Below are 25259 nucleotides of genomic sequence, written 5' to 3'. Positions count from 1 at the left end.
GAGAAATCGCAATATGTGGAGAGTGACTCTGTGCAGTACAGCTGCTATCCTGGATACACACTGGCAGGATCTGAACGGATAACGTGTGATGGGAGAAACTGGATGCCAGCGCCAAAATGTTTGGGTAAAGGGAAATTTGAATCTATTTTATTCCCCACAGTTTAAGTCTTGATGAATTTTTGTTAATGAATGCAGATGTATGTAGAACTCGGTAGTTGATCAGAGACCATAGGTGAGAAGAATCCTTCATTATTCCACTGTTGCAGGAAAGCAGTTGGTTGCCGTCACCGTGTCTCCATGTTGTGGAGTTAGGGTGCATTCTGACGCAGGTATTTGACCAGGGAGAAAACAAGTAATATATTAAATTTCCATCACTGGATTTTATAGCATTGTTTTTCTAGTGGGTTCAATGCGTTCTCCTTCAATGTAGATGTTGACATTATAATGACTGTGGAGTCACCTTCTTTCCTTATTCCTGGAACAGCTTTCCTCCTTCAAATCCCTCCACAAAACCCACCTCTTGTGGCTTGACTTCCCTCGCTCCCTGCAATCTATGCTCAGGCATTCCTTATTCCAGCTCCCAAGAGGACAATTTATAAATAGTAATTTTAAACATTTGGCAATTTAAGAAATATTAGAAAGCCTAAGAGGTTAATGTAAAATGGCTAACTTTAAACCCCTGCTTGCCTCGCCCCATACATCTCCCAAGAAATTTAACCCTTTCCCCCTGTATTGTGAATACCACACCGAGCCCCTAAAAGTAATATTCTTAGTCACAACTTTAACTCGTGTGCCACATTTTCACTAGTACAATGAAACCTATCAAAAGTGATCCATTGAGGGACTGATAAAAATCAGTCAACAGAAATGATCTTCTGATAAAAATGAAACAGAATTGTACTCAATATACTTTGGGGTTCTTAGGGATGGTCTCCTAATGAAAGTAATTGCTTAATAAAGGTGGTCGCTTTGGAGAGGTAATTTGAATTTAGTTTTCTATTCTCTTCAGTGACTTCTCTGGTGACTCCAATTCCAACTATCCAATCAGCAACCATCTCCCTTTCACCATTCCTTGACAAGTTTAATTTGCAATCAAAATGCAATTAGACTCTGAGCCCAATCACCCAATGGAAACAGTTTTAGGCCCCATATCTAATGCAGACTCATGAAATTTATTATGAGATTTAGCTAATAAATTATTTTTGATATTTGCCATAATCACTTTCTGCGGCCAGATCATAGAAGAGATTCTTATTATGGTGAAAGATTAAAATAAAGCAATAGCTTTAATTGTGTGTAATCTGATTTAGAGTTTTGGAACTGATTAACTTAAAGCTTTGTGGTGAATAATACGTTGTTCTAATTTTTTCCTGTTTTCATTTAGCACCATGTACCATCACAAAACAGCAACTGGAGGACAAAAAACTGCTTCTGTCCAGTGGCCGTAGACGTACAATAATGGTTGTAAATGATCAAATAGTGGAATTTTCCTGCAGTGAAGGATATAACCCTACAGATCCTTCAGCCAGGAAGTGTGTTGATGGACACATAGATTTTCCACTGTGTATCTCTGGTAAGTTTGATAATTTGCAGACACTGTCTATAACTCACATGAAATGAGGGGAAGATAACGAAGAAAATCTCATCCTAAGTAGCCTTACAGGTGAACAAGCAATGATTGGGCATGCAGTATCATTTTGTTTTGTTTGTTTTTGCTTAGCCACAGGAAAGAAATGTGGACGTCCACCTGTTGTTGTTAATGGAGATATAACTACTTTTTTGCAAAAAGAGTATGCCTCAAGTTCTTCTGTGGAATACAAATGCCAAAAGTTTTATTCAGTGAAAGGGCAAAATAAATCTTTCTGTAACAATGGAAACTGGACAGAAACACCAATTTGTGAGGGTAAGATGATGTTTATATATCTGGTAGTAGGTAAAAGTGCTTCACAGTTCAAATATCATTTTTGTTACATTATTTTGTACCAATATTTTGAACTTTGTAATATAGAGATTTTACTGTTAGAAATCTAAATATTTCTGATGAAAGTTCAAAATCTCCTGAGCTTCTTTTAGAAGTTATTGGAAAATGTATTTTCTTTACAATTTCAATGAAGTCCTTTTAAAGGAACATTCAATGAAATTTCAGGGTGGAAAATTCAAAATTGACAAAAGTAAATACTTTTTCACAGAACACGTAATTAGATGGTGGAACTCATTGCCATAGGAAGTGATTGAGGCCAAGAAGTTAGCAAGACTCAAAAAGGAATTCAGTGTTTATATGGCCTACAAGAATATCCAGAATTATCATGATTAATAATGATAAAAAATGTGGAAACAATATTCACACTCCTGTTTCAGGGTTAAATCAGTCTGTAATTATCAGAGATCAAGCTGAGATCTAATATTAGGGGGTGGGGAGCAAATTATCCCATCTCTGCCTGCCTCAGGGTTCTTACACCTTCCTCTGATGCATCTGGTACAGGCCACTGGCTGAGATCTAATCTGGGAATCCCAGGTTCTTGACCAGACCATTTTTCTATTACTAACATCAAAACAAATTTGTGATTATTGGAAAAGCCAGGTAATATCTTGTTCAGTGTTTGTTCCTGACAATCCAGACACTTTTCTTCTATCTCTGCCCCCGAATCACTCCACCTAGACCTCAACCACGATAACTATATGTACATCATTAGATTTCTGCTTTTCTCACTCTAGAGCCATGTGTTATCTCTCAGGAAGAAATGCAAAACCGTGGCATAGAGCTGACTGAGACATACAATGGAAAACAATACATACAACATGATGATTTTGTTGTGTTTAAGTGCAAATCAGGACATGTACCCCAGGCATTTTTATCTCCTGATTTCACTGTGTGGTGTCATTCAGGCAATATTGTGTATCCCCAGTGCAATAAAGGTATGTGTTCCTTAATTAAATTACTATTCCTTGGGATATTCTGAGCTGGGAGGAAAATGAGCAAACTTGAAACAAAAGACCAGTGCTTCATAGGCTTATATTTGATAAATACAGAAAAAATGACACCACTATCAAAAGTGTGGAATGTACAGATGACACTTATGGACTGAATTAACTTGTTTTTATTTAGGAGGGCTTCATTGATTTAGTTGTTAGAAAACAAAGATTTAATAGATCAGGGTAGATAGCAGCATTAAGTGCCCTGTTGCCTTATTTGTCATACTGGAAATAGAGCAGCACACACTGGAAAATAATTAGCCTTTAAAGGAGAAATCAAATTAGATGCATTTATGGTTAAATTAGCTCCCTTGCAAATACAGGTGTGGGTTTATGAACCTAGCAGAGGTGCTTCTCTATTCATTTATCATTATTGGAAAGAGTTGGTAAGACAGTGGATACATGGGACCAGAAGGCAGAATTTCCTTGGGTGTTTTTTTTTCGTGTTCTCAACAGGGTTCTTCACGACAATCTATTAAGGGAAACAAATACTCAGAGTAAAGAATACAATTCTATATAAGTTAGAAACTTGCCAGGCAATGGGAAACTTGGGGTAATGCTTAGTGGGTTTGAGAGAATAGAACGGCATTCAGGCACCTTTCGCTCTCTCCACATTTGGGGCCATAAGTGGATAGTGGGGGAGAAACAGCTCCTGCCATAACTGTAAGCAGCACAAGGACTGTTCTAAGTTGTGCTGACAAGAGAAGTCCCATAGGAAACCTTCTACCAGCTGAGGACGGGGTGGGGCTGCCCATGACAAACCATTCCATCATACAGGGGGAATCTTCACCATTCCCAGTTAGAGATAGTTTAAAAGTTTTTTCATGTCACTTCAACGGTGCAAAAAGACCTTAACCGGGTTCAAGGATGTGGCCTCTAGAGTTTAACTAATGACAACTTAGAGTGGCAAGAACTTAAGTCAACTCAGGGCAAGCTTCTCAACATGCCATGCCCAAATGCAGGGCACAATGTGTAACAAGGACTCCAAATGAGGGACACAAATGTTTAATTATGCTGGAATTTCTCCTAGACTCGTCCAGACTATGATATTAAATTGCTCTTTAATGTATATTAAGTAGGTCAGTGGAGAAGTGCTTATATCACAATAACCACTATCACATCTCACACTGGAAACCTCACTAGACAGATGTAAGCACTTCTCCACCTTCTTAGTCAGTCCAATACAGAGCACATAGAAATAGTCTACCCAAGATGCATGAACATTACTGAGCCTTCATAGAGCATGGATCTCATGGTAGATTAAAACTTCTCAGGAAGAGTAATTCCAATATTCTAGCCTTACCACCCTTCCTTCCATGTTGTCTGTACAGTGAGAGAGGTAACTACTTGGAATCAGGAACTAAGAGAGACCTGGAAGAAAAGAAAATTATGAGGCAAGTTAAACATTAATTTAAAAAAATAGCAAGATTGATCTTTTACTTTATTGAAGGCTCAGATTTTACAGGTATAGTTAGGGCAGGGAATAGTGCTACTAGAACTTCCACTTTACGTAACTAGTACCCTAATATAGTGCAATTACTCTGTGTTTCAACGCTCTGTGTTTATTTTAGATGTGTTAGGAAGGTGTGGCCCCCCACCTTCTATTCAAAATGGAGACATCATTTCTGACCTATTGCCAGTATATGCAGCAGGCTCTTCAGTGGAATACAAATGTCGAAGTTTTCATGGAATGACGGGATCCAAAATAATCACATGTCGTTTAGGAAAATGGACAGCCCCACCAGTATGCTCAGGTACATATAAAATTATCCTTGTGACATGAAAAAGAAACATGACTTTGCTCTTGTTTTTTTGGGGGTCGGGTTAGACAATCTGGCAGAGGCTAGTTGGCATATCCACCTCAGGCACAGAGCATAAACTCCAAGGGAGAACCCACAGAGGAGTTTCTGTGAGTTGGGGAGGAAGAGCACAGTATGATGTGGATAGAGCTCGTCAGAAATTTTCCTACCGATAAAACACTGATTCAAACTTTTTGCAGAAACATGATGATTTTGATAAATCTCCATAGTTGTTTGACTTTCATTCTATGCATCCTAACCCAAATGTTTTTACTAGTGCTGCTCTCAGTGGGATGCTACCCACCACATAAGGGGCAGAGGGAAGCAGGGCCTTGGCAGAAGAGCTAGCCAACCACAAAGGGGAGCATAAAACTCATCCCCCTCTAAACTGTAGTGGAGCATGCAACGCACCCTGATCACACCATAAAGCACCAAGCTAAACCATTGTGTTGAAGGGAGATGCAATGGTTTTGGAGCTATCCCTGAGGTGGAGAGCCTCCATGCTGCCCCAAACAGTTTCTTAAAGTTTAGCTATTAGATACAGAAGGCTAAGTGATATGTAGAAAGCCAATAGCTGTGTAGCTCTGTGAGAGTTTTTCTTCTCACTTTCTTGCTGCCTTTCATCCTCTATTTCCAGGGAAATTCAATACGTTAGTCATTAAAAAAAGCTATAGCTTCACTCATCATGTGATTTTTGGTATGTTCCCATGCCCCTCTTTTGCTTTATGACCCATCCCTTTTGCCTTATGTCCCTCCCCTAAGTCTCATTTTTGACATGTGCATTTTTGGTGCTGGCAGCTGTCTTGAAAAAAAATGGAAGTTTTAAAATTTCTGATTCCATTTCTCCTTTCTGGAAGTAGTAGAACTGAATGAAGCTTTGTGGCCCTTTCCTCAATAAGAAGAAAATATGTTTTTATGCATTTAGTGCAATTTTAAATAAAGTCTAGTAATCTGGTGTACAAAGTCTTAATGACAGAACAATACAAAAAAGTTAACATGCATGTTTTAGAAAAAAATAATTTTAAGACAGTTTTTTAATAATTATTTAGCAGTGTACTAATTTACAAAAAACTTAGCCATGGCAGAACAAAGTGTTAACACATATATATTAGCATCCCTTCTATCATTTAAGAAAAAAATTAAATGCAGATAGTTCACTTCTAAATAAAGCATTATGGTCAGAGGAATAAAGGAGAAGTCTTAATACATATACAGAATCATGCATTTTGAGAGACAAATATTTTTGTGCATTTAGAACAGTTCTAGTTCATTAAATAATTGTACAAAGTGAATGATAGAGAAATAAATGATAGAGAAATAAAGGAGTGTTACATAAAATCATACATTTGTAGAGAAAATTAAGTTAGTACATTTCTAAATAAAGTCATTGCATAATTAAAAACAGCTTAGTAACAGCAGACTAGAGAAATGTTATGACATGTTAATATGCATTTTCCTCATTTTTATAGGAAAATATTTTTAATTCAGTTAGCATATTTCTGAATAAAATCATTAAATAATTATAGAAAGTATTAATGACAAAGGAATAAAGGAGAAGTATTAATATATACATATAGAGAGAATTATGCACTTTTAGAAAAAAAATTATGCAGATATTACAATTCTAAACGAAGTTGATAAAACAGTTCCACAAAGGTCACAAAGTATTATTTAGTGACTATTTAGAAAGGCATTAACTTCATGAAATATATTTTTTCTTATAAAAATGCATAATTCTATATACAGTATGTATTAACTGTTCTCTTTTATGTCTCTACCTTAAGACTTTGTATAATTAATTACTATTTAAAAATGTACTAAATATATAAAAATATTTTCTCTAAAAATAAGAAAAATGCATGGTGTGCATATAGAAAATTTCTCCTTTAGTCCCTGTCATTTAGACGTGGTACAATTATTTAATTTCTTTATTTAAAAACACAGTAAATGCATAAAATAATATTTTTCTCTAAAAATATGTGATTTTATACGTGTGTGTGTGTCTGTGTGTGTGTGTCTGTGTGTGCGTATATATAAACTCTTCTCCTTTATTCCTCTGACTTTAAGGCTTTATTAAGAAATGTATTAACTGCATATAAAAAGTATTATATATATAGGAACACTTGATTCTGTCATTACTAACATTTTTTGTCACAACTGTTTTTCCCTACAGAAAAGATGCACGTTAGCCTTTCTTTATTCTTCGGTTATTACAACATTGTACACCTGTTTACTAGACTTTATTTAGTATTGCATTAAAAATATAAAATGTGTTCTCTTGTTAAAATGAGGAAAGAGCAAGAAACATATATTTCTTTTCTATTTCTAATGCATTTAATAAGAATAAATTAAATAGAAAGGAAAAACTTTTTTTTTCAAAATGGCAACCAGTGCCAGAAATGCACATTTCAAAAGTGAGACCTAGGGATGGGACATAAGGCAAAAGGGGTGGGCCATAAAGCAGAAAGAGGGCAGAGACACATGTCAAGTTATGTTGAGTAAAGATATAGTATTTTATTACTGATGTTAATTTTTAGCCTTACCATTTTCAAAACTTTATCTTGTTTATCCCAATCTCACTTCCCTTTCTGTGAGAAGAGGAGCAGAGAGAGCGGAAAAGGCAGTTTGTATTAGAGAGTAAATTTCAGATGATGACTTTGGCTTCTCTATGAATTATTTTTAAAATCCATCTGGTGAAGGGTTCTTTCTAAAGGGCACAGCTTAGCCACATCTATGATTTTATCAGTTATAGGGACATCAGGAGGTTTTTGTGTCCTGGGATTCTTTCTTTCCTTTTTCCCTCCATTTGTGTGGTACTTCTTTCTTGTATGACAGGGATCGGCAACCTTTGACATGCAGCTCACCAGGGTAAGCACCCTGGCAGGTCGGGCCGGTTTGTTTACCTGCCGCGTCCGCAGGTTTGGCCGATCGCAGCTCCCACTGGCCGCGGTTCGCCGCTCCTGGCCAATGAGGGCTGCGGGAAATGGCGCAGGCCGAGGGATGTGCTGGCCGCAGCTTCCTGCCGCCGCCATTGGCCTGGAGCGGCAAACTGTGGCCAGTGGGAGCTGCGATTGACCGAACCTGCGGACGCGGCAGGTAAACAAACCAGAGCGGCCCACCAGGATGCTTACCCTGGTGAGCCACGTGCCAAAGGTTGCCGATCCCTGTTGTATGATTTACACTCATTTATCTCTCTAGCATTATTCTATGTTTCATATTCCACTCCTTTGGCCCGTATTGTCCCAACTTCTATTTAGCTTCTATCCTCTTACCATTATTTTACCCCCAGTCTTTCAATATGCAGATACCATGGTAACATCATAATTCATAATACTCTGAGACAAGTGCTGGATGCATCAAATACCCTACATGGTAATATGGTCCTGGAGAGAGTAGGTACTTCACATGGATGCACGTCTCAGTTGACTGATCCACATGAGCCTTGAGAGGGGAGAAGTTGGGCCAAAGCCTCTTACTTTCTGTTTCTGTGCTAGTCAGTGCTCAAGACAGAATGGTGAGATTAGTTGGGCAGAGATGATTGACCCAAAGGCTTTCAAATTAACTTGTTTGAAAAGCAACCCAGAATCAGATTTTGACAAAGCTAGAGTAGATAGTTACCTATTTTGCCATCAGTTCCATACTGCTAGTATGGAAGTATCATGCTGTGTCAACTTTAAAGATATATCTTGTAGTATTTTGTGTTCAGTTCCAATACCAAGAGGATTTTTTAAAATTTTCCTTTGGGATCTTTCCTGCTCTATCACAGTACATTTGATAGCAGTATTCTGTAATATTTGTGATCTTACAGCATTAATTGTAAATAATCTCTGATGTGCATGTTTTTTATTTCTACATTAATTTTAGAGGCTGCTAGAAAGTGTGGGCACCCACCTGCTATTGATAATGGAGACGTCATGGCCTTCCTACAGAAAGAATATGACTCAGGTTCAAGAGTGGAATACAAGTGCCAAAGTTTTCATAGAATGAAAGGATCTGCCTTTGTTAGCTGTGAGTCTGGCCAATGGACAGACCCACCAGTTTGCTTAGGTAGGTACAAATATCTACGATATGAAAAAGAATGTGATGAGTTATACAACTGTGGTATTTTTCATATTATGGGCCCAATCCTGAAGTCACCTGTTCTGGTGTAACACCAGATTAATTCCATAAATCTGAATGGAGTTACCCCTGATTTATACCAGAGCAAGTGTGGGGGAGACTCACATTCTTTATAGGGACATCAGTGCAGATTTTTCAAAAGGAAAAGATTGGCAAATGGCAAACACTCACACCATTATAAGTATTTAGAATGAACCCCCAAAATATATCTTAGTTAAAACCTGCAACAACCATTATAATGAAACTACCTGTACGTGAAAAGATATATTCAAATATCTATTTTAGTTGAAAAGATTTCAACTATAGCAGATGCTGTGAAATACAATTCAATAACTTATGGAAGACCAGGAGGAATATTGGTCACTGCTCTTCAGTACTTGGAGTGGACACGATGCTGGCATGAGCAGCAGGGGATTCCACTTTTGCCCAGGGGGAACTCTAACTGGCATAAAACCAATATAGTCTGCTCTCTCCAATCTCCATATGCTGAGAGTGAGAGGGGAGGGGGAGGCTGGAGTACACTGTGGTGCAGTGATCCCCAGCTGTGCAACTACCTCTGTGTGGTTCTTAAATTTATGATGAACTGATCATGTAGCCCACCACATCCCCTTCTCTTCTGCCATGTCACCTACACAAAGGTCGGGATGGGAGGCGGGGGGAAGAGGACAACGGGGAGCCCAATCTGCCAGCTTCATATCATCAAAAAGTAAGTATCCTTCCACATGGATGGTATTTTGTTGGCCTGATATAGCTAGATTCTGGCAAAGGGTGGCATACTTTCCCCCTGCCAAGAAAAGTGCGGGACCCACCATATCAACATCGGCCGTTTTGCCACACGTGGTGTCTGGAGTGGGATTTCTGTGCCATGAATGTAACCCAGGGTGGGTCATGACCGCCCCATCCCCAAGATGGAGGACGTGGTCAAAGCACTGGTGTAAGCCACCGCTGCCCAGCAGGAAGCTACCCGGGTCCAGGCAGCCACCCATCAGGAGGCCATGCGGCTGCAGCAGGAGACTAATCACCTGCTGATGAATCAGGCCACCCAAGATCGGGCCATGCTGCAGGAACTCGTGAACCAGGTGAAGGCCCTTACAGAGCTGAGCCGTGGGTATGGCGGGACGTGAACTACATGGGCCAGCTACTGTCTGCAGAAAATGACCCGGGAGGATGATGTGGAGGCATACCTCCTGGCCTTCGAGAGGAGAGCCCTACAGGAGGCCTGGCCCCAAGACCAGTGGTCGGGCATCCTTGCCCCATTTTTGTGTGGGGAGGCACAAAATGATATGACCACAGAGGAGGCGGCAGATTACCCCCTGCTGAAGGCAGAGATCCTGGCCAGGTCCAAGGTAATGATAGCCTTGCGAGCCCAGAAGTTCCATGAATGGCAGTATTGTGAAGACAAGACACTGCGGTCACAACTGTTTGACCTAATCCACCTAGCCCAGACGTGGTTACACCAAGAGGCCCTCCGCTCTGAGAAAATGATGGAGCTCCTGGTGCTGGACCGCTATATGAGGGGACTATCCTTGAGCCTGGGTAGGCCAGAATGACCCCTCCACCTATGATGAACTGGTCACTCTCGTGGAGAGACAACTGGTAGCCCGTGAACTGTTTGAAACCCAAGGAGGTGAAATACGGTGTTCCAGGAATCCAGTCCCGACCCAGAGGCCCTGGATTATTGAGAACTCCAAGAAAGCCATAGCTGAAAGAACAGGCACCAAGGAGCGGCCCACGGCCCTGAAGGGACCTAGGGGTCTGGGGCAGGAGGGCTGGACAAATGGGTCAGAGAGCCCAAGACAGAGGGCAACCTCCGGGATGAGATATCATTGTCACAAGTGTGGGGAGTTGGGGCATATAGCAACCCAGTGCCCCAACAGAGAGGAGCCCATGCAAGGCAATCTGGGGGATCGCAGGGACCAATGTGGCCTAATCAGCCTGGTGGGGGTTGCAACGACCCCACATGAGTACACCAGGCCAGTAAAGATGAACAATATCCAGACCAGAGTGGACTCTGGGAGTGTTGTCACTCTGGTCTCAGGGAAGTTAGTGGGGCAAGACCAACTGAACCGGGCCAAGAACATAAAAATGGCCATACTGGGTCAGACCAAAGGTCCATCTAGCCCAGTATCCTGTCTACCAAAAGTGGCCAATGCCAGGTGCCCCAGAGGGAGTGAACCTAACAGGTAATGATCAAGTGATCTCTCTCCTGCCATCCATCTCCACTCTCTGACAAACAGAGGCTAGGGACACCATTTCTTACCCATCCTGGCTAATAGCCATTAATGGACTTAACTTCCATGAATTTATCCAGTTCTCTTTTAAACGCTGTTATAGTCCTAGCTTTCACAACCTCCTCAGGCAAGGAGTTCCACAAGTTGACTGTGCGCTGTGTGAAGAACTTCCTTTTATTTGTGTTAAACCTGCTGTCCATTAATTTCATTTGGTGGCCCCTAGTTCTTGTATTATGGAAATAAGTAAATAACTTTTCCTTATCTACTTTCTCCACATCACTCATGATTTTATATACCTCTCCTCTTTTCCAAGCTGAAAAGTCCTAGCATCTTTAATCTCTCCTCATATGGAGACTAGTTCCAAACCCCTAATCATTTTAGTTGCCCTTCTCTGAACCTTTTCTCGTGCCAGTATATCTTTTTTGAGATGAGGAGACCACATCTGTATGCAGTATTCAAGATGTGGGCATACCATCGATTTATATAAGGGCAATAATATATTCTCCGTCTTATTCTCTATCCCCTTTTTAATTATTCCTAACATCCTGTTTGCTTTTTTGACTGCCTCTGCACACTGTGTGGACGTCTTCAGAGAACTATCCACGATGACTCCAAGATCTTTTTCCTGATTTGTTGTAGCTAAATTAGCACCCATCATATTGTTTGTATAATTGGGGTTATTTTTTCCGATGTGCATTACTTTACATTTATCCACATTAAATTTCATTTGCCATTTTGTTGCCCAATCACTTAGTTTTGTGAGATCTTTTTGAAGTTCTTCACAGTCTGCTTTGGTCTTAACTATCTTGAGCAGTTTAGTAAAGTCTGCAAACGTTGCCACCTCACTTTTTACCCCTTTCTTCAGATCATTTATGAATAAGTTGAATAGGATTGGTCCTAGGACTGACACTTGGGGCAGCGGCGTATTATCACCTAGGCCAACAAGGCCTAGGCCTAGGGCGGCAAATTTGCCAGGACGGCAAATTTGCTCTTGCCCCCTCCCCAATTCCGCCCCTTCCCCAAATCTCCAGCCTGCCTCCTCCCCCAGGCGCGCCGCACTTCCCTCCTTCCACCTCCCTCCCAGACTTGCCGCGCTGGGAGGGAGGGAGAAGCGAGTTGGTGCGCGCTTGGAGGAGGCGGAGCAGAGGTGAGCTAGGGCCCGCGGGCACGGGGAGTAACAGGGGGCCGGGAACCGCTCCCCGGCCCACCCCAGCTCACCTCTGCTCCACTGCCACCGCCATCCCCCGAGCGCGCCGCAACTCCCCTTCTCCCCCCTCCCTCCCAGGCTTGCCGCACGAAAGCACTGGGAGGGAGGGAGGAGAAGCGAGTAGCGGCGCGTTCGGGGGATAGCGGAGGTGAGCTGGGGCCGGCAGGCACGGGGAGTAACTCTTGGGGGGGGGCAGGAAACCACTCCCTGCCCCAGCTCACCCCTGCTGCACTGCCGCCATCCCCCGAGCGCGCCACAACTCCCCTTCTCCCCCCTCCCTCCCCGGCTTGCCGCGGGGGAGCGGAGGTGAGCTGGGGGGGGGGGGCGGCAATTTTTTGACGGCCTAGGGGCGGCAAATTTGTTAATCCGCCCCTGCCTTGGGGAACACCACTAGTTACCCCTCTCCATTCCGAACATTTACCATTTATTCCTACCCTTTGTTCCCTGTCTTTTAAGCAGTTCTCAATCCATGAAAGGACCTTCCTTTTTATCCCATGACAACTTAATTTACGTAAGAGCCTTTGGTGAAGGACCTTGTCAAAGGCTTTCTGGAAATCTATACTATGTCCACTGGATCCCCCTTGTCCACATGTTTGTTGACCCCTTCAAAGAACTCTAATAGATTAGTAAGACACGATTTCCCTTTACAGAAACCATGTTGACTTTTGCCCAACAATTTATGTTCTATGTGTCTGACAATTTATTCTTTACTATTGTTTCAACTAATTTGCCCTGTACTGACGTTAGACTTACCGGTCTGTAATTGCCAGGATCACTTCTAGAGCCCTTTTTAAATATTGGTGTTACATTAGCAATCTTTCAGTCATTGGGTACAGAAGCTGATTTAAAGGACAGGTTACAAACCATAGTTAATAGTTCCGCAACTTCACATTTGAGTTCTTTCAGAACTCTTGGGTGAATGCCATCTGGTCCCGGTGACTTGTTAATGTTAAGTTTATCAATTAATTCCAAAACCTCCTCTAGTGACACTTTAATCTGTGACAGTTCCTCAGATTTGTCACCTACAAAAGCTGACTCAGGTTTGGGAATCTCCCTAACATCCTCAGCCGTGAAAACTGAAGCAAAGAATCCATTTAGTTTCTCCGCAATGACTTTATCGTCTTTAAGTGCTCCTTTTGTATCTTGATCATCCAGGGGCTCCACTGGTTGTTTAGCAGACTTCCTGCTTCTGATGTACCAAGAACACCGGAGTGACGTGTGTCCACGGCACAGTAAATTTCTACCCCACAATCCCAATACAGATTGAGATCCCGGGGAACACTACCAAGGTGACTGCAGGGGTGATCCCCAAGCTCCCCTACCTGACTTTCCCTGTTTCGAGAGCCTACTGCCCCCCCCATCAAGTTAGGGGAGGGCAGTAAACCCTGGGCAGAGAGCGAGGCGCCCCTGGATGGCCCTGCCCCAATTTTTGCTGGGTTTTCCCCAGAGTTATTTTCACACCCCTCTCCCCCCCCCCAGGAAGTCCCAGAAATCTAGATGGGAAAGGAGGGCAGATAAAATATTAGGAACCAGGATTTTGGCAGCAAACCAGAGAGCTGCCCTGGTTGGGAGGCAGCCCCATCAGGGAAACCGCAAGGTAGCAGAGACCAGTGAAGACCCAGAGATGGCTCCCAGCACGAGCGAAAGCACTCCAAGAGGAGGAGCGGAGATCGATCCAATAGAATCAGGCCAGAACGGTCCCGCCTGTGAATGTTTTGGGTGGGTCCAAGCCTATGACCCACTGTATGTGAATGTGAGGGAGGAGATAGTAGAGGTAAATGGCATGCCTGTAGAAGTGAAAACTAAAGGCCCAAGGCCATACTATATAATCAAGCATGATCTGTTGTACTGGGTAGTGCCAATATGGGGAAGTAGTGGAACAGCTCTTGGTGCCACGGAAGCACACAAGGGTGTGCTTTAGAGTCATCTGTTTGGGGGACATTTAGGAGCAGATAAGACCCTGGATAGAGATCTAAGGAGGTTTTACTGGTCGGGGGTACGGGCAGAAGTCCAGCGCTATTGCACCTCCTGCCCACAGTGCGAGCTTCATAGCCCCCGACCTCAGTTAAGGGCCCCGTTGATACCCTTGCCTGTAATTGAAGTCCCTTTTGAAAGGATAGCCATGGATCTAGTGGGCCCACGAGAAAGATCAGCCCAGGGCCACCGAAGCATACTCATCATCTTGGACTATACTACGCAGTACCCCAAAGCCATTCCTGTAAGAAACCCCGCATCCAAGGAGCAACGGTATGCCGTAGTAGAAAAGGAATGCCTAGCAGTTAAATGGGCCATGGAAATTCTATGGTACTACCTACTTGGGCGGCGGTTCACCCTTGTGATGGAGAATCCAGTAGATGCCTGGGGAACTTCTCGTATCGCAAACATCCGGTATGGAAGGAGGATAATCCCAGTCTTTTCTGTCTTGTGCCACCACCTTTCGGATCATGCTCTTGAGTAAATCGCTCGACCAGACCATCTGTTTGGGGATGATAGACCGAGGTCCTCAAGGCTTGGATGCAGAGCAGGGTACAAAAGTCTTTTATTACTCTCGACATGAAGGGAGTCCTTTGTTCTGTCAGGATCTCCTTAGGGATGCCTACTCTAGCAAAAGCCTGGACCAGTTTGTGTGAAAGTCTCCTTCTCTAGAGCTCCTTGTTCTCTCAACCGTACCAACTCTCCTTTTCTGTTCAAATCTTATCTGAAAATATTTCCCTGCTTTATTTAGCTATGTAAAGCATTTTGGGACAGGGTCAGTCTTAATACAGCTAGTGAATCAAATGTCCAATGATACATCCACATGTACATACTGAAATTATATTTTTCTATTTCCAGAGCCATGTACAACATCCCCAGAAGATATGGAGAAAAACAATATTGGGCTGAAATGGAGCTCGGAAACAAGATTGTATTTAGAAAGTGGAAACTTTGTTGAATTTGACTGTAAAAATGGATATGTGAAGGATCCAACATCTTCTGCATTTAGAGTACAGTGTGTGGAGGGGAAATTGGCATATCCTAAATGTAAGAGAAAAGGTAAATCTCCAGTGAAACTACAATATTGGTGAATTACCTGTCTTAATTTTTACTAGGGAATTCTCAGGTTTAAAAAATATTATGGCACCATTGTGATGGGTACCGTAGAAACATGTGGGAAATCATGCTTCCTGACCCAGACAGCTTACAATCTAAATAGAGAACACAAATGGTGGATTAAAGAGATTCATGGGTTACTTTGCTTGTGAGCTCTATTACTTGAGCTGGGACAATCTTCCTCTGACATCTAGGCGTCATTAAGTTACCAACAGAGCAGAAAAGTTTTGTAAGTGTTCTTGTCTTACCCCAAGTTCTCTAGCTGGCCAAATTCCTCATTCAGATAGCTGACTTCTATTGTGGTCTGCACTCATTTGCTTTCCCTCTGAAGCTGATTTTTTTAGCCCCTTAAGTCAAGTCCTTGCTGGACCTCATCACTGTTAGGAAGCTCCATGTTGGGGAAAGATTTCATGATTGCCTTGAGTTACTAGTATCAGAGGGGTAGCCGTGTTAGTCTGAATCTGTAAAAAGCAACAGAGGGTCCTGTGGCACCTTTAAGACTAACAGAAGTATTGGGAGCATAAGCTTTCGTGGGTAAGAACCTCACTTCTTCAGATGCAAGAGTTACTAGGAAACCTTCTATCCATGAGGGTCAGTTTGCTGGTCCCCTCAATTATCTGTCTTGCCATTTTACACTGGGAATTTTGCAGCTGGGCTTCTCAATCTGCCTAGAGACTTTGTAGTTGCTGACCCAACAAATATTTTCTCTCAGACTGCAAGTCGTCTCTTCACATTCAGCACTCTGTCCAAAAAATGCTTTCGCAGCTTTTCTGTGGGGCTACTTTTCCAGGGCTTCTCTTGCTGTCCACTGGCTTTCCCACAGCTTTCTGGCAACTTCTACTTCAGACATAAACAGCTTCATCAATTAATCCTCAGCTCCTGTGTTTATTCATCACTACAGACATGGGCAACGCAGCAAAAATTAAGGAGTGTGTGAGTGGAACACAGATTTGCCTTCTTCCTGACTGTCCTCTTCCTTTCTCAGGCAGGCACCAACACCACCACAACCAGCAGTTTAAGTGCGCTGGCCCATAAACTCCTAATCCCATCCTCTCCAAATCAGTGCCTGGTGTTGTGACCTGGAACACAGGATCACAGTGCAGATCAGGTCTGGCCCAGTCAAAAAACAATCAGGCCACAGGTTCCCCCCACCCTGGCTTCATAGCCTATACCTAGTAAAGCCCCTTGTATCAGTTGAGTGACACAGAGGGGCCAGATTGTAAAATTGAGTCATGGTGTGTGTGTCTCTCTCTGCTCATCTGGTCCCAGCCTCCAACAGATTGTTCCTTTATACAATATGACTACCGTTGTTTTGAAAGCCTCCTTCTCTCGAATTCCTTCTCGTTCTTCTTTGAGTAGTGTCCCAATGGGTGCTCCATTCTAGGTGCACTTGCGTCCCCTGCACCTTTGATTGGAGATTTCATGTAGTAGTGTCTGTTCAGCCTGCACATGCATCCTGCTGTGTCTCGTGCACCACACTGTAGTTATCTAGCACTATGAGGGTGAACTGCCCTGAATTCCTTTTCAAGCCTCAGAGAGAGTATCATTCTGCATGGGGAGTAGTCTGTTGGCCAGCTATGGCTAGATTCTGGCCCATTTGCATGAGCTGAGTGACACAAATGGGCCAGATTGTAAAATAGAATCTAACCTTGTCTCTCTCGCTATTCATCTAGCCCCGGTCACTTCTCTGTTCCTTCCCACAGTATCACCTGGATTTGTGTGAAAGCCTGTTTCTCGATAATTCCTTCTTGTTCTCTCAACCTTACCATCTCTCCTTTTCTTTATAAATCTTATCTGTAAATACTTCTGTTTTATTTAGCTAAGTAAACCATTTGGCGATGGGGTACGTCTCAAAACAGTAAGTGAATCAAATTTCCAATGATAGATCCACATGTACATGCTTAAATTATATTTTTCCATTTCCAGAGTTATGTATAACATTCCCAGAAGATATGGAGAAAAACAATATTGGGCTGAAATGGAGCTCGGAAACAAGACTGAATTTAGAAAGTGGAGACTTTGTTGAATTTGACTGTAAAAATGGATATGTGAGAGATCCAACATCTTCTGAATTTAGAGTACAGTGTGTGGAGGGGAAATTGGCATATCCTAAGTGTAAGAAAAGAGGTAAGTAATCTCCAGTGAAACTAAAATATTGGTGAATCACCTGACTAAAAGATTTCTTAATTTTTACTGAGGAATTCTAAGGGTTTTTTTTTAAAGAGAAATGGTGGGTTAAAGAGACAGAGCTAACAAGCAAAGTAACCTCTGTATGATTTGAGCTGGAACAATCTCCCTTTGACATCTGGGCTTCTATGGGATACCAACAGAGCTGAAAAGTTTTGTAAGTGTTCTTGTCTTACCCAAGTTCTCTGGCTGGCCAATTCCTCATTCAGATAGCTGACTTCCATTGTGGCCTGCACTCATTTGCTCTGAAGCTGATTTTTTTTTTTTTTTAAACCTCCTTTACTCTTTGCTGGAGCTCATCACTGTTAACAAGAACTATATTGGGAAAAGCTTTCCTGATCTCCTCTAGTTACTGGGAAACCTTTGTTGGTCACCTCCTTTATCTGTCTTGCTATTCTAGACTGGGAATTTTGCAGCTGGGCTTCTCAATCTGCCTAGAGACTTTGTAGTTGCTGCCACAACAAATATTTTCTCTCAGACTGTGAGTCATCTCTGATACCTTTCTGGGAAACTGCCAAATATTGCTTCAGTTTCTTTTGTGACGTCTCCCACTCCTGTTTCAGGTCTTGTTTTAATTTCTTTTTATCTTCTTTTTACCTTTTTGGTCTGAGTGGTTAGCCAATACTGAGGGTCTTCCACCTCATTTTTTGTGTTTGGAAGAGAAATTGGGGATAGAGTCAGGTTTTCTATGAAGCAGTTTAATTTACAAAGAGTGTACACAAAGTCCTGTTTTTCTGAATGCAAAATGAACAAACATCAGGAGGAAGTTTCTTTGCTCACAGTTCTAAGCCTGCTTCACATTCAGCACTCTGTCCAAAAAATGCTCTCTCAGCCTTTCCTCAGGGCCACTCTTCCAAGACTTTAATGAGGCTAATGAAGGGCTTAGGAATAGTGGCAGCGTGACAGAGGGGAATAAAGGAGGGGGGATTGACATTACCATATCCGAGGTAGAAGCCAAACTCGAACAGCTTAACAGGACTAAATCGGGTGGACCGGATGATCTTCATACGAGAATATTAAAGGAACTGGCGCGAGAAATTGCAAGCCCGTTAGCGATAATTTTTAATGAATCTGTAAACTCGGGGGTGGTACCGTTGGACTGGAGAATAGCTAATGTGGTTCCTATTTTCAAGAAGGGGAAAAAAAGTGACCCGGGTAACTACAGGCCTGTTAGTTTAACATCTGTAATATGCAAGGTCTTGGAAAAAATTTTGAAGGAGAAAGTACTTAAGGACCTTGAGGTCAATGGCAATTGGGACAAATTACAACATGGTTTTATGAAAGGCAGATCGTGCCAAACCAACCTGATCTCCTTCTTTGAGAAAGTAACAGATTTTTTAGATAAAGGAAATGCGGTGGATCTAATATACCTCGATTTCAGTAAAGCGTTTGATACGGTACCGCATGAGGAATTATTGGTTAAACTGGAAAAGATGGGGATCGATATGAAAATCCAGAGGTGGATAAAGAACTGGTTAAAGGGGAGACTGCAGCGGGTCGTACTGAAAGGTGAACTGTCAGGTTGGAGGGAGGTCACCAGTGGAGTTCCTCAAGGTTCGGTTTTGGGTCCGATTTTATTTAATCTATTTATTACTGACCTCGGAACCGAATGTAGGAGTGGGCTGATAAAGTTTGCAGATGACACAAAGTTGGGAGGTATTGCCAATTCGGAGAAGGATCGGGATATCCTGCAGGGAGATTTGGATGACCTTGTAAACTGGAGTAATAGTAATAGGATGAAATTTAATAGTGAGAAGTGTAAGGTGATGCATTTAGGGATGACTAACAAGAATTTTAGTTATAAGCTGGGGACGCATCAGTTGGAAGTAACGGAAGAGGAGAAGGACCTCGGAGTCCTGGTTGATCGCAGGATGACTATGAGTCGGCAATGTGACGTGGCCGTGAAAAAAGCTAATGCGGTCTTGGGATGCATTAGGTGAGGTATTGCTAGTAGGGATAAGGAGGTGCTGCTTCCGTTATACAAGGCACTGGTGAGACCTCATTTGGAGTACTGTGTGCAGTTCTGGTCTCCCATGTTTAAAAAGGATGAACTCAGACTGGAACGGGTACAGAGAAGGGCCACTAGGATGATCCGAGGAATGGAAAACCTGTCGTATGAAAGGAGACTCGAGGAGCTCGGTTTGTTTACCCTAACTAAAAGAAGGCTGAGGGGGGATATGATTGCTCTCTTTAAATATATCAGAGGGATAAATACCAGGGAAGGAGAGGAATTATTTCAGCTCAGTACTAATGTGGACATGAGAACAAATGGATATAAACTGGCCGTCGGGAAGTTTAGGCTAGAAATTAGACGAAGGTTTCTAACCATCAGAGGGGTGAAGTTCTGGAACAGCCTTCCGAGGGAAACAGTGGGGGCGAAAGACCTCTCTGGCTTTAAGATTAAGCTTGATAAGTTTATGGAGGGGATGGTTTGATGGGATAACGTGATTTTAGTCAATAGGTCAATAACGTGCCATCGCTGGTAATTAGTAACAATGGTCAATGAGGGTCTGGCTGGAGAATCTTGCCCGCATGCTCAGGGTTCTGCTGATCGCCATATTTGGGGTCGGGAAGGAATTTTCCTCCAGGGTAGATTGGCAGAGGCCCTGGAGGTTTTTCGCGTTCCTCCGCAGCATGGGGCAGGGGTCGCTTGCTGGAGGATTCTCTGCAACTTGAAGTCTTTAAATCATGATTTGAGGACTTCAACAGCTGAGTCAAGGGAGAGAATTATTCCAGGAGTGGGTGGGTCAGCCTTTGTGGCCTGCATCATGCGGGAGGTCAGACTAGATGATCATAATGGTCCCTTCTGATCTTAAAGTCTATGAGTATGAGTCTATGAGTCCCCTGACTTTCTGGCAACTTCTGACTCAGACACACACAGCTCCACCAATTAATCCCCAGCGCCTGTGTTTATCCATTGCTACGGGCAGGAGCTGTGCAATGGTATTTAAGGTATGTGTGTGTGGGCCATAGATTTGCCTCCCTCCTGACTCTCCTCTTCCTAGGCACTCCACCAGCAACACAATCACAAGCAGCCTAATGCCCTGGCCCATGAGCCCTTAGCCCCATCCTCTCCAAAACTGAGCCACTGGAATTGTGGCCTGGCACACAGGATAACAGTGATGATCAGGTTTCGCCAAGTCAAAAAGCAATCGGGCCACAACCCTGGTCCCCCCGCTCTCAGCTTCACAGCCTATAACTCGGCAAACTTCTTGCATCAGCTGAGTGACACAGAGGGGCCAGATTGTAAAATAGAACCAGAGTGTGTGGATCTCCCTGTGCTCATCTGGTCCCAGCTTCCAACAGACTGTTCCTTTACACAATATGATTCATTATCATCGGTGATTCCTTGATTCGAGGATGATCGCTACCATGGATTTACATATGGGTCCTGAGATGACTGGAACCACAGATCTGCCCACAGTAGGTACAGACATTTCCTGGCAGGTCAGCTGTGTGCTGGAAGCAGGGCCGTCCTTACCCATACACAAAGTACGCAGCTGTGTAGGGCACCAGGAAATTCGGGGCACCAAATTTCCTGGTGCCTTGAGCAGCTGCGTGCTGCTCCAGCCCCTGCTACACCTCTTCCCCATGGCCCCTGCCCTTGCTCCACCCTAACCCCACCCCCACTCCACCCCTTCCCCAAGCTCTTGCCCTGCTCTGCCCCAAGCCCCGCCCCTGCCCCTGCTTCACCCCAGCCTCTCCCCCACTCCCCTGAGGACTGCAGCAGGGCTGGGCCTGCACTCACCGGCAGCGGGAAGTGCAGCGACCCGACCCCAGTCGTGCCACTGGTGAGTGCTGGGGGTGGTTCTACCACCCCATCCCCCAAGCCAGTCCTGCCCCCCCCATGGAGGCCTGGGCCCCCCCATCCCCCTACATGGGGGGGGGGGGCTGCATAGGGCCCCAGAATAGCTAGGGACGGCCCTGGCTGAGAGACAGTTCTTTCTTCTGTCTCTCTCTTCAATTTGAGGGCAAGGCACTTCTCCTCGAAGCGGGCCACTGCCTGATGGAGGATGTGGCACCATTGTAGTTGGTTGGTGGCCTGCTCCTCCCAGCTTGTGATGTCCATATCAGTTTTCTTGAGCTACACTTCTAGTGTTTTTTTGTAGCAGTTCCTCTGACCACCACAGGATCTATGACCATACATGAGCTGAGAGTAGAGGGATTGTTTTGAGAGGTGAGAATCTGGCATCCACACACAACGTACAGCCCAGCAGAGTTGGTGGATAAGGATCGTTGCTTCAATGCTGGTGACATTGGCTTCATTGAGGATGCTGGCATTAGTGCGGTGATCTTCCCACTTGATATGAAGGATTTTTTGGAGGCATCGTTGGTGGTTCCTCTGCAAACTCTTGAGGTGCTGTCGATAACCCAGGTTTCACATCCAAAAAGGAGCGTAGGGATGACAACTGTCTTATAGACCTGAATCTTGGTGTCCTTCCATAGGTCATGATCTATGAAAATGCATCAGAGCAGTTTCCCAAAGGAGGCATTTGCACACTGGATCCTGTGCTGGATCTCACTGTCATTTTTGCATTTAGAGAGTGTTGGCTACCAAAGTAGCAGAAGTGCTCAACTGTCTCCAAAGTCTGTCCCTCAATGGTGATTTGTGGTAGATCATGTGCAAGGCCTGAAACAGACTGATGGAGCATTTAGTCTTCTTGATATTAAGTGAGAGTCCTAGGCTTCAGTAAGCTTGTGAAACAAAATGTAGTGTGGACTTAAGGTCATTCTCAGTATGTGCAAGAATGGCATAGTCATCAGCATACTGACGATCAATAATAGATGCCTGGAGGACTTCAGACTTTGAGCAGAGACATCAAAGATTAAAAAGCCGCCCATCCATTCTGTATTGAATTTCAATTCCAGTGGGGAGGTGGTCTTTAACGAGAACCAGAATGACTGCTAAATAGCTGGCGAGCAGGGTTGGGGCAATAACGCATCCTTGCTTAACCACAGTTTTGATGACGAAAGACGTCTCTAAGTCAGTACAGCGAATGGTGGCAGTCATCTGATCGTGAAGAAGCCTTAGGACCCTAATAAATTTTGGAGGGCAGTCAAATCTGGCCAGCATCTTCCACAGGGCTTCACAATTGATAGAGTTGAAGGCCTTCATCAAATCGATGAAGGCCATGTACTGGTCCTGATTTTGTCCCCGAGACTTTTCCTAGATTTGGTGGGGAATGAAGATCATGTTGGTTGTCCCACAGGATGGTCTGAAACCACACTGAGATTCTGGCAATATTTCCTCAACAAGGGGAAGTAATTGGTTTAAGAGGATACAGGTGGGATAGCAAGGCAATGCTGTAGATAGCAAGGCAATGCCTTGATAACTTCCACACTCTGACTTGTCTCCTTTCTTAAAAATTGGAACAATCCATACTTCAGTGACATGAAAGAGAATCTCTTGCTGAACCTTCCACACTCAAAGAAGTAACACCAACAATCATGCAAACCAAGAACAACAAGCCAGCAGGACCAGACAGCTTACCAGCTTAAGTCTACAAGTGTGGAGGTGAAGAACTGGTAGATAAGCTCCAAAACCCTTTTCTTCAAATTTGGTATAATGAGAACATTCTGGAAGACCTGAGAAATGCCAACAACTATGCCTACTTTGTTTTGAAAGCTCCTTCAGTTGAATTCCTTCTTGTTCTTCTTCGAATAGTGTCCCAATGGGTGCTACACTCTAGATGCCCTTGCGCCCCTTGCACCTTTGATTGGAGATTTTACATAGCAGTCTCTGTTCAGCCTGCACAGTTTTGTGCACTACACTGTAGTTATCTAGCACTGCGTGGGGGAACTGCCCTCAATTCCTTCTCAAGCAACAGAGTATCCTTCAGCATGGAGTCACAATACAATTAGTGAACCAAATGTCCAATGATACATCCACATGTACATACTGAAATTATATTTTTCTATTTCCAGAGCCATGTACAACATCCCTAGAAGATATGGAGAAAAACAATATTGGGCTGAAATGGAGCTTGAAAACAAGGCTTAATTTAGAAAGTGGAAACTTTGTTGAATTTGACTGTAAAAATGGATATGTGAGGGATCCAACATCTTCTGCATTTAGAGTACAGTGTGTGGAGGGAAAATTGGCATATCCTAAATGTAAGAGAAGAGGTAAGTGATCTCCAAGTAAGCTACAATTCTGGTGAATCATCTAACTAAAACATTTGTTAAAATTTTTACCAAGGGTTTCTCAGGTTTAAAAAAATGCAATGGCACCATTGTGATGGGTGCCATAAAAACATGTGGGAAATCATGGTTCCTGACCCAGACAGCTTGCAATCTAAATAGAGAAGACAAATGGTCGGTTAAAGAGATACACTGGTCACTTTGCTTGTGAGCTCTATTACTTGAGCTGGGATAATCTCCCTCTGACATCTGGGCCTCTTTCGGTTACCAACAGAGCAGAAAAGTTTTGTAAGTTTCCTATCTCACCCAAATTCTCTGGCTGCCCAATTCCGGGCAGCTGACTTCCATTGTGGTCTACACTCCTTTGATTTCCCTCTTATGCTGATTTTTTTTAGCTCTTTAATTCCTTGCTGGAGTTCATAGCTGCTAACACGTTCCATATTGGGGAAAACTTTACTGATGTTGCATAGTTCCTTTGAAACCTTCTATCCACAAGAGTCAATTTATTGGTCACCTTATTTATCTGTGTAACGGGGCAATGACTCACTGGTGCGGCGCCTCCTGCTGGTTGTCCTGGGAATTTGCTCTATCCACTCAGGAGCGCCCTCTGCAGGCCGGTGTCTCACTTGCCGCTGACCCTGGTGACCCTCCCGGACCCTAGTGTCCTTTCTCTCGGGGTTCTGCCCCCTGCAGTACCCCGCAGTCTCTATGGGTTTCCCCTCCCCGGGGAACCCCCAACCTCCTATCCACACCTTGCCTCGGTCTTTCGCTACTGTCAGTCACCGTCTAGCCCCTGCTCACTGGGGCGGACTGCAGTATAATTGCCACTCATCATCGGCAAGGAGGGTTTGGACCTGCTGCCTCTGCCTACCCTTGGGCTGCCCTCTGCAACCCCAGTACCTTTTCCATCGTTTAGCAAGGCCTGCAGCCTCGGGGGTTTTCCAGGCCAGAGTTCCCCAGCTCCTCTGGCCTTTCCCCAGCCCTACTCCAGTCTAGGTACCCTGCTCAGCTCCCCACAGCCAGACCCATCCCTCTTAACAGCTAGAGAGAGACTCTGCCAGCTCCTGGCTCACTGGCCTTTTATAGGGCCAGCTGTGGCCTGACTGGGGCATGGCCCCAGCTGTGGCTGCCTCCCCAATCAGCCTAGCTTATTGATTCCCTGCCATAGCCCTCTCACAGGGCTGTTTTAAGCCCTTCAGGGCAGGAGCGGGGTTACTGCCCCGCTACAATCTGCCTTTCTATTTCAGACTGGGAGTGTCACAGCCGGGATTCTCAAGCTGCCCGGAGACTTCATATCTGCTGGCCCAACAAATATTTTAACTCAGACTGCGAGTCATCTCTCATATCTTCATAGGAAACCTCCCACTGCTACTTCAATACCTTTTGCAAAATCTCCATCTCCTGTTTTAATTTATTTTGCCCATCTTTGACTTTTGCCCTTTTTGGCCTAAGCGTTTAGCCAATAGGGTCGTCTGCCTTGTTTTTGTGTGAGGAGGAAAAATGGAGGTAGAG

The 25259-nt window shown here is 43.8% G+C and overlaps 1 protein-coding gene across 1 annotated transcript in view; it reads left to right on the top strand.

Annotated features, from left to right (window-relative positions):
- The window catches only part of LOC112104415 (complement factor H-like), a 125285-nt gene that overhangs the window by 97811 nt on the left and 2215 nt on the right, over positions 1-25259 (top strand). Inside the window, 4 exon segments of the mRNA XM_029912434.1 lie at positions 8637-8819; positions 15162-15362; positions 17346-17546; positions 23532-23732. Coding sequence (XP_029768294.1) covers positions 8637-8819; positions 15162-15362; positions 17346-17546; positions 23532-23732 — 786 coding nt within the window.

The sequence above is a fragment of the Terrapene carolina genome, unplaced genomic scaffold (assembly GCF_002925995.2).
Source record: "Terrapene carolina triunguis isolate 2854851 unplaced genomic scaffold, T_m_triunguis-2.0 Scaffold211, whole genome shotgun sequence".
In the NCBI taxonomy this organism is placed as follows: domain Eukaryota; kingdom Metazoa; phylum Chordata; order Testudines; family Emydidae; genus Terrapene; species Terrapene triunguis.
This window is presented reverse-complemented; position numbering and strand designations above follow the sequence as displayed.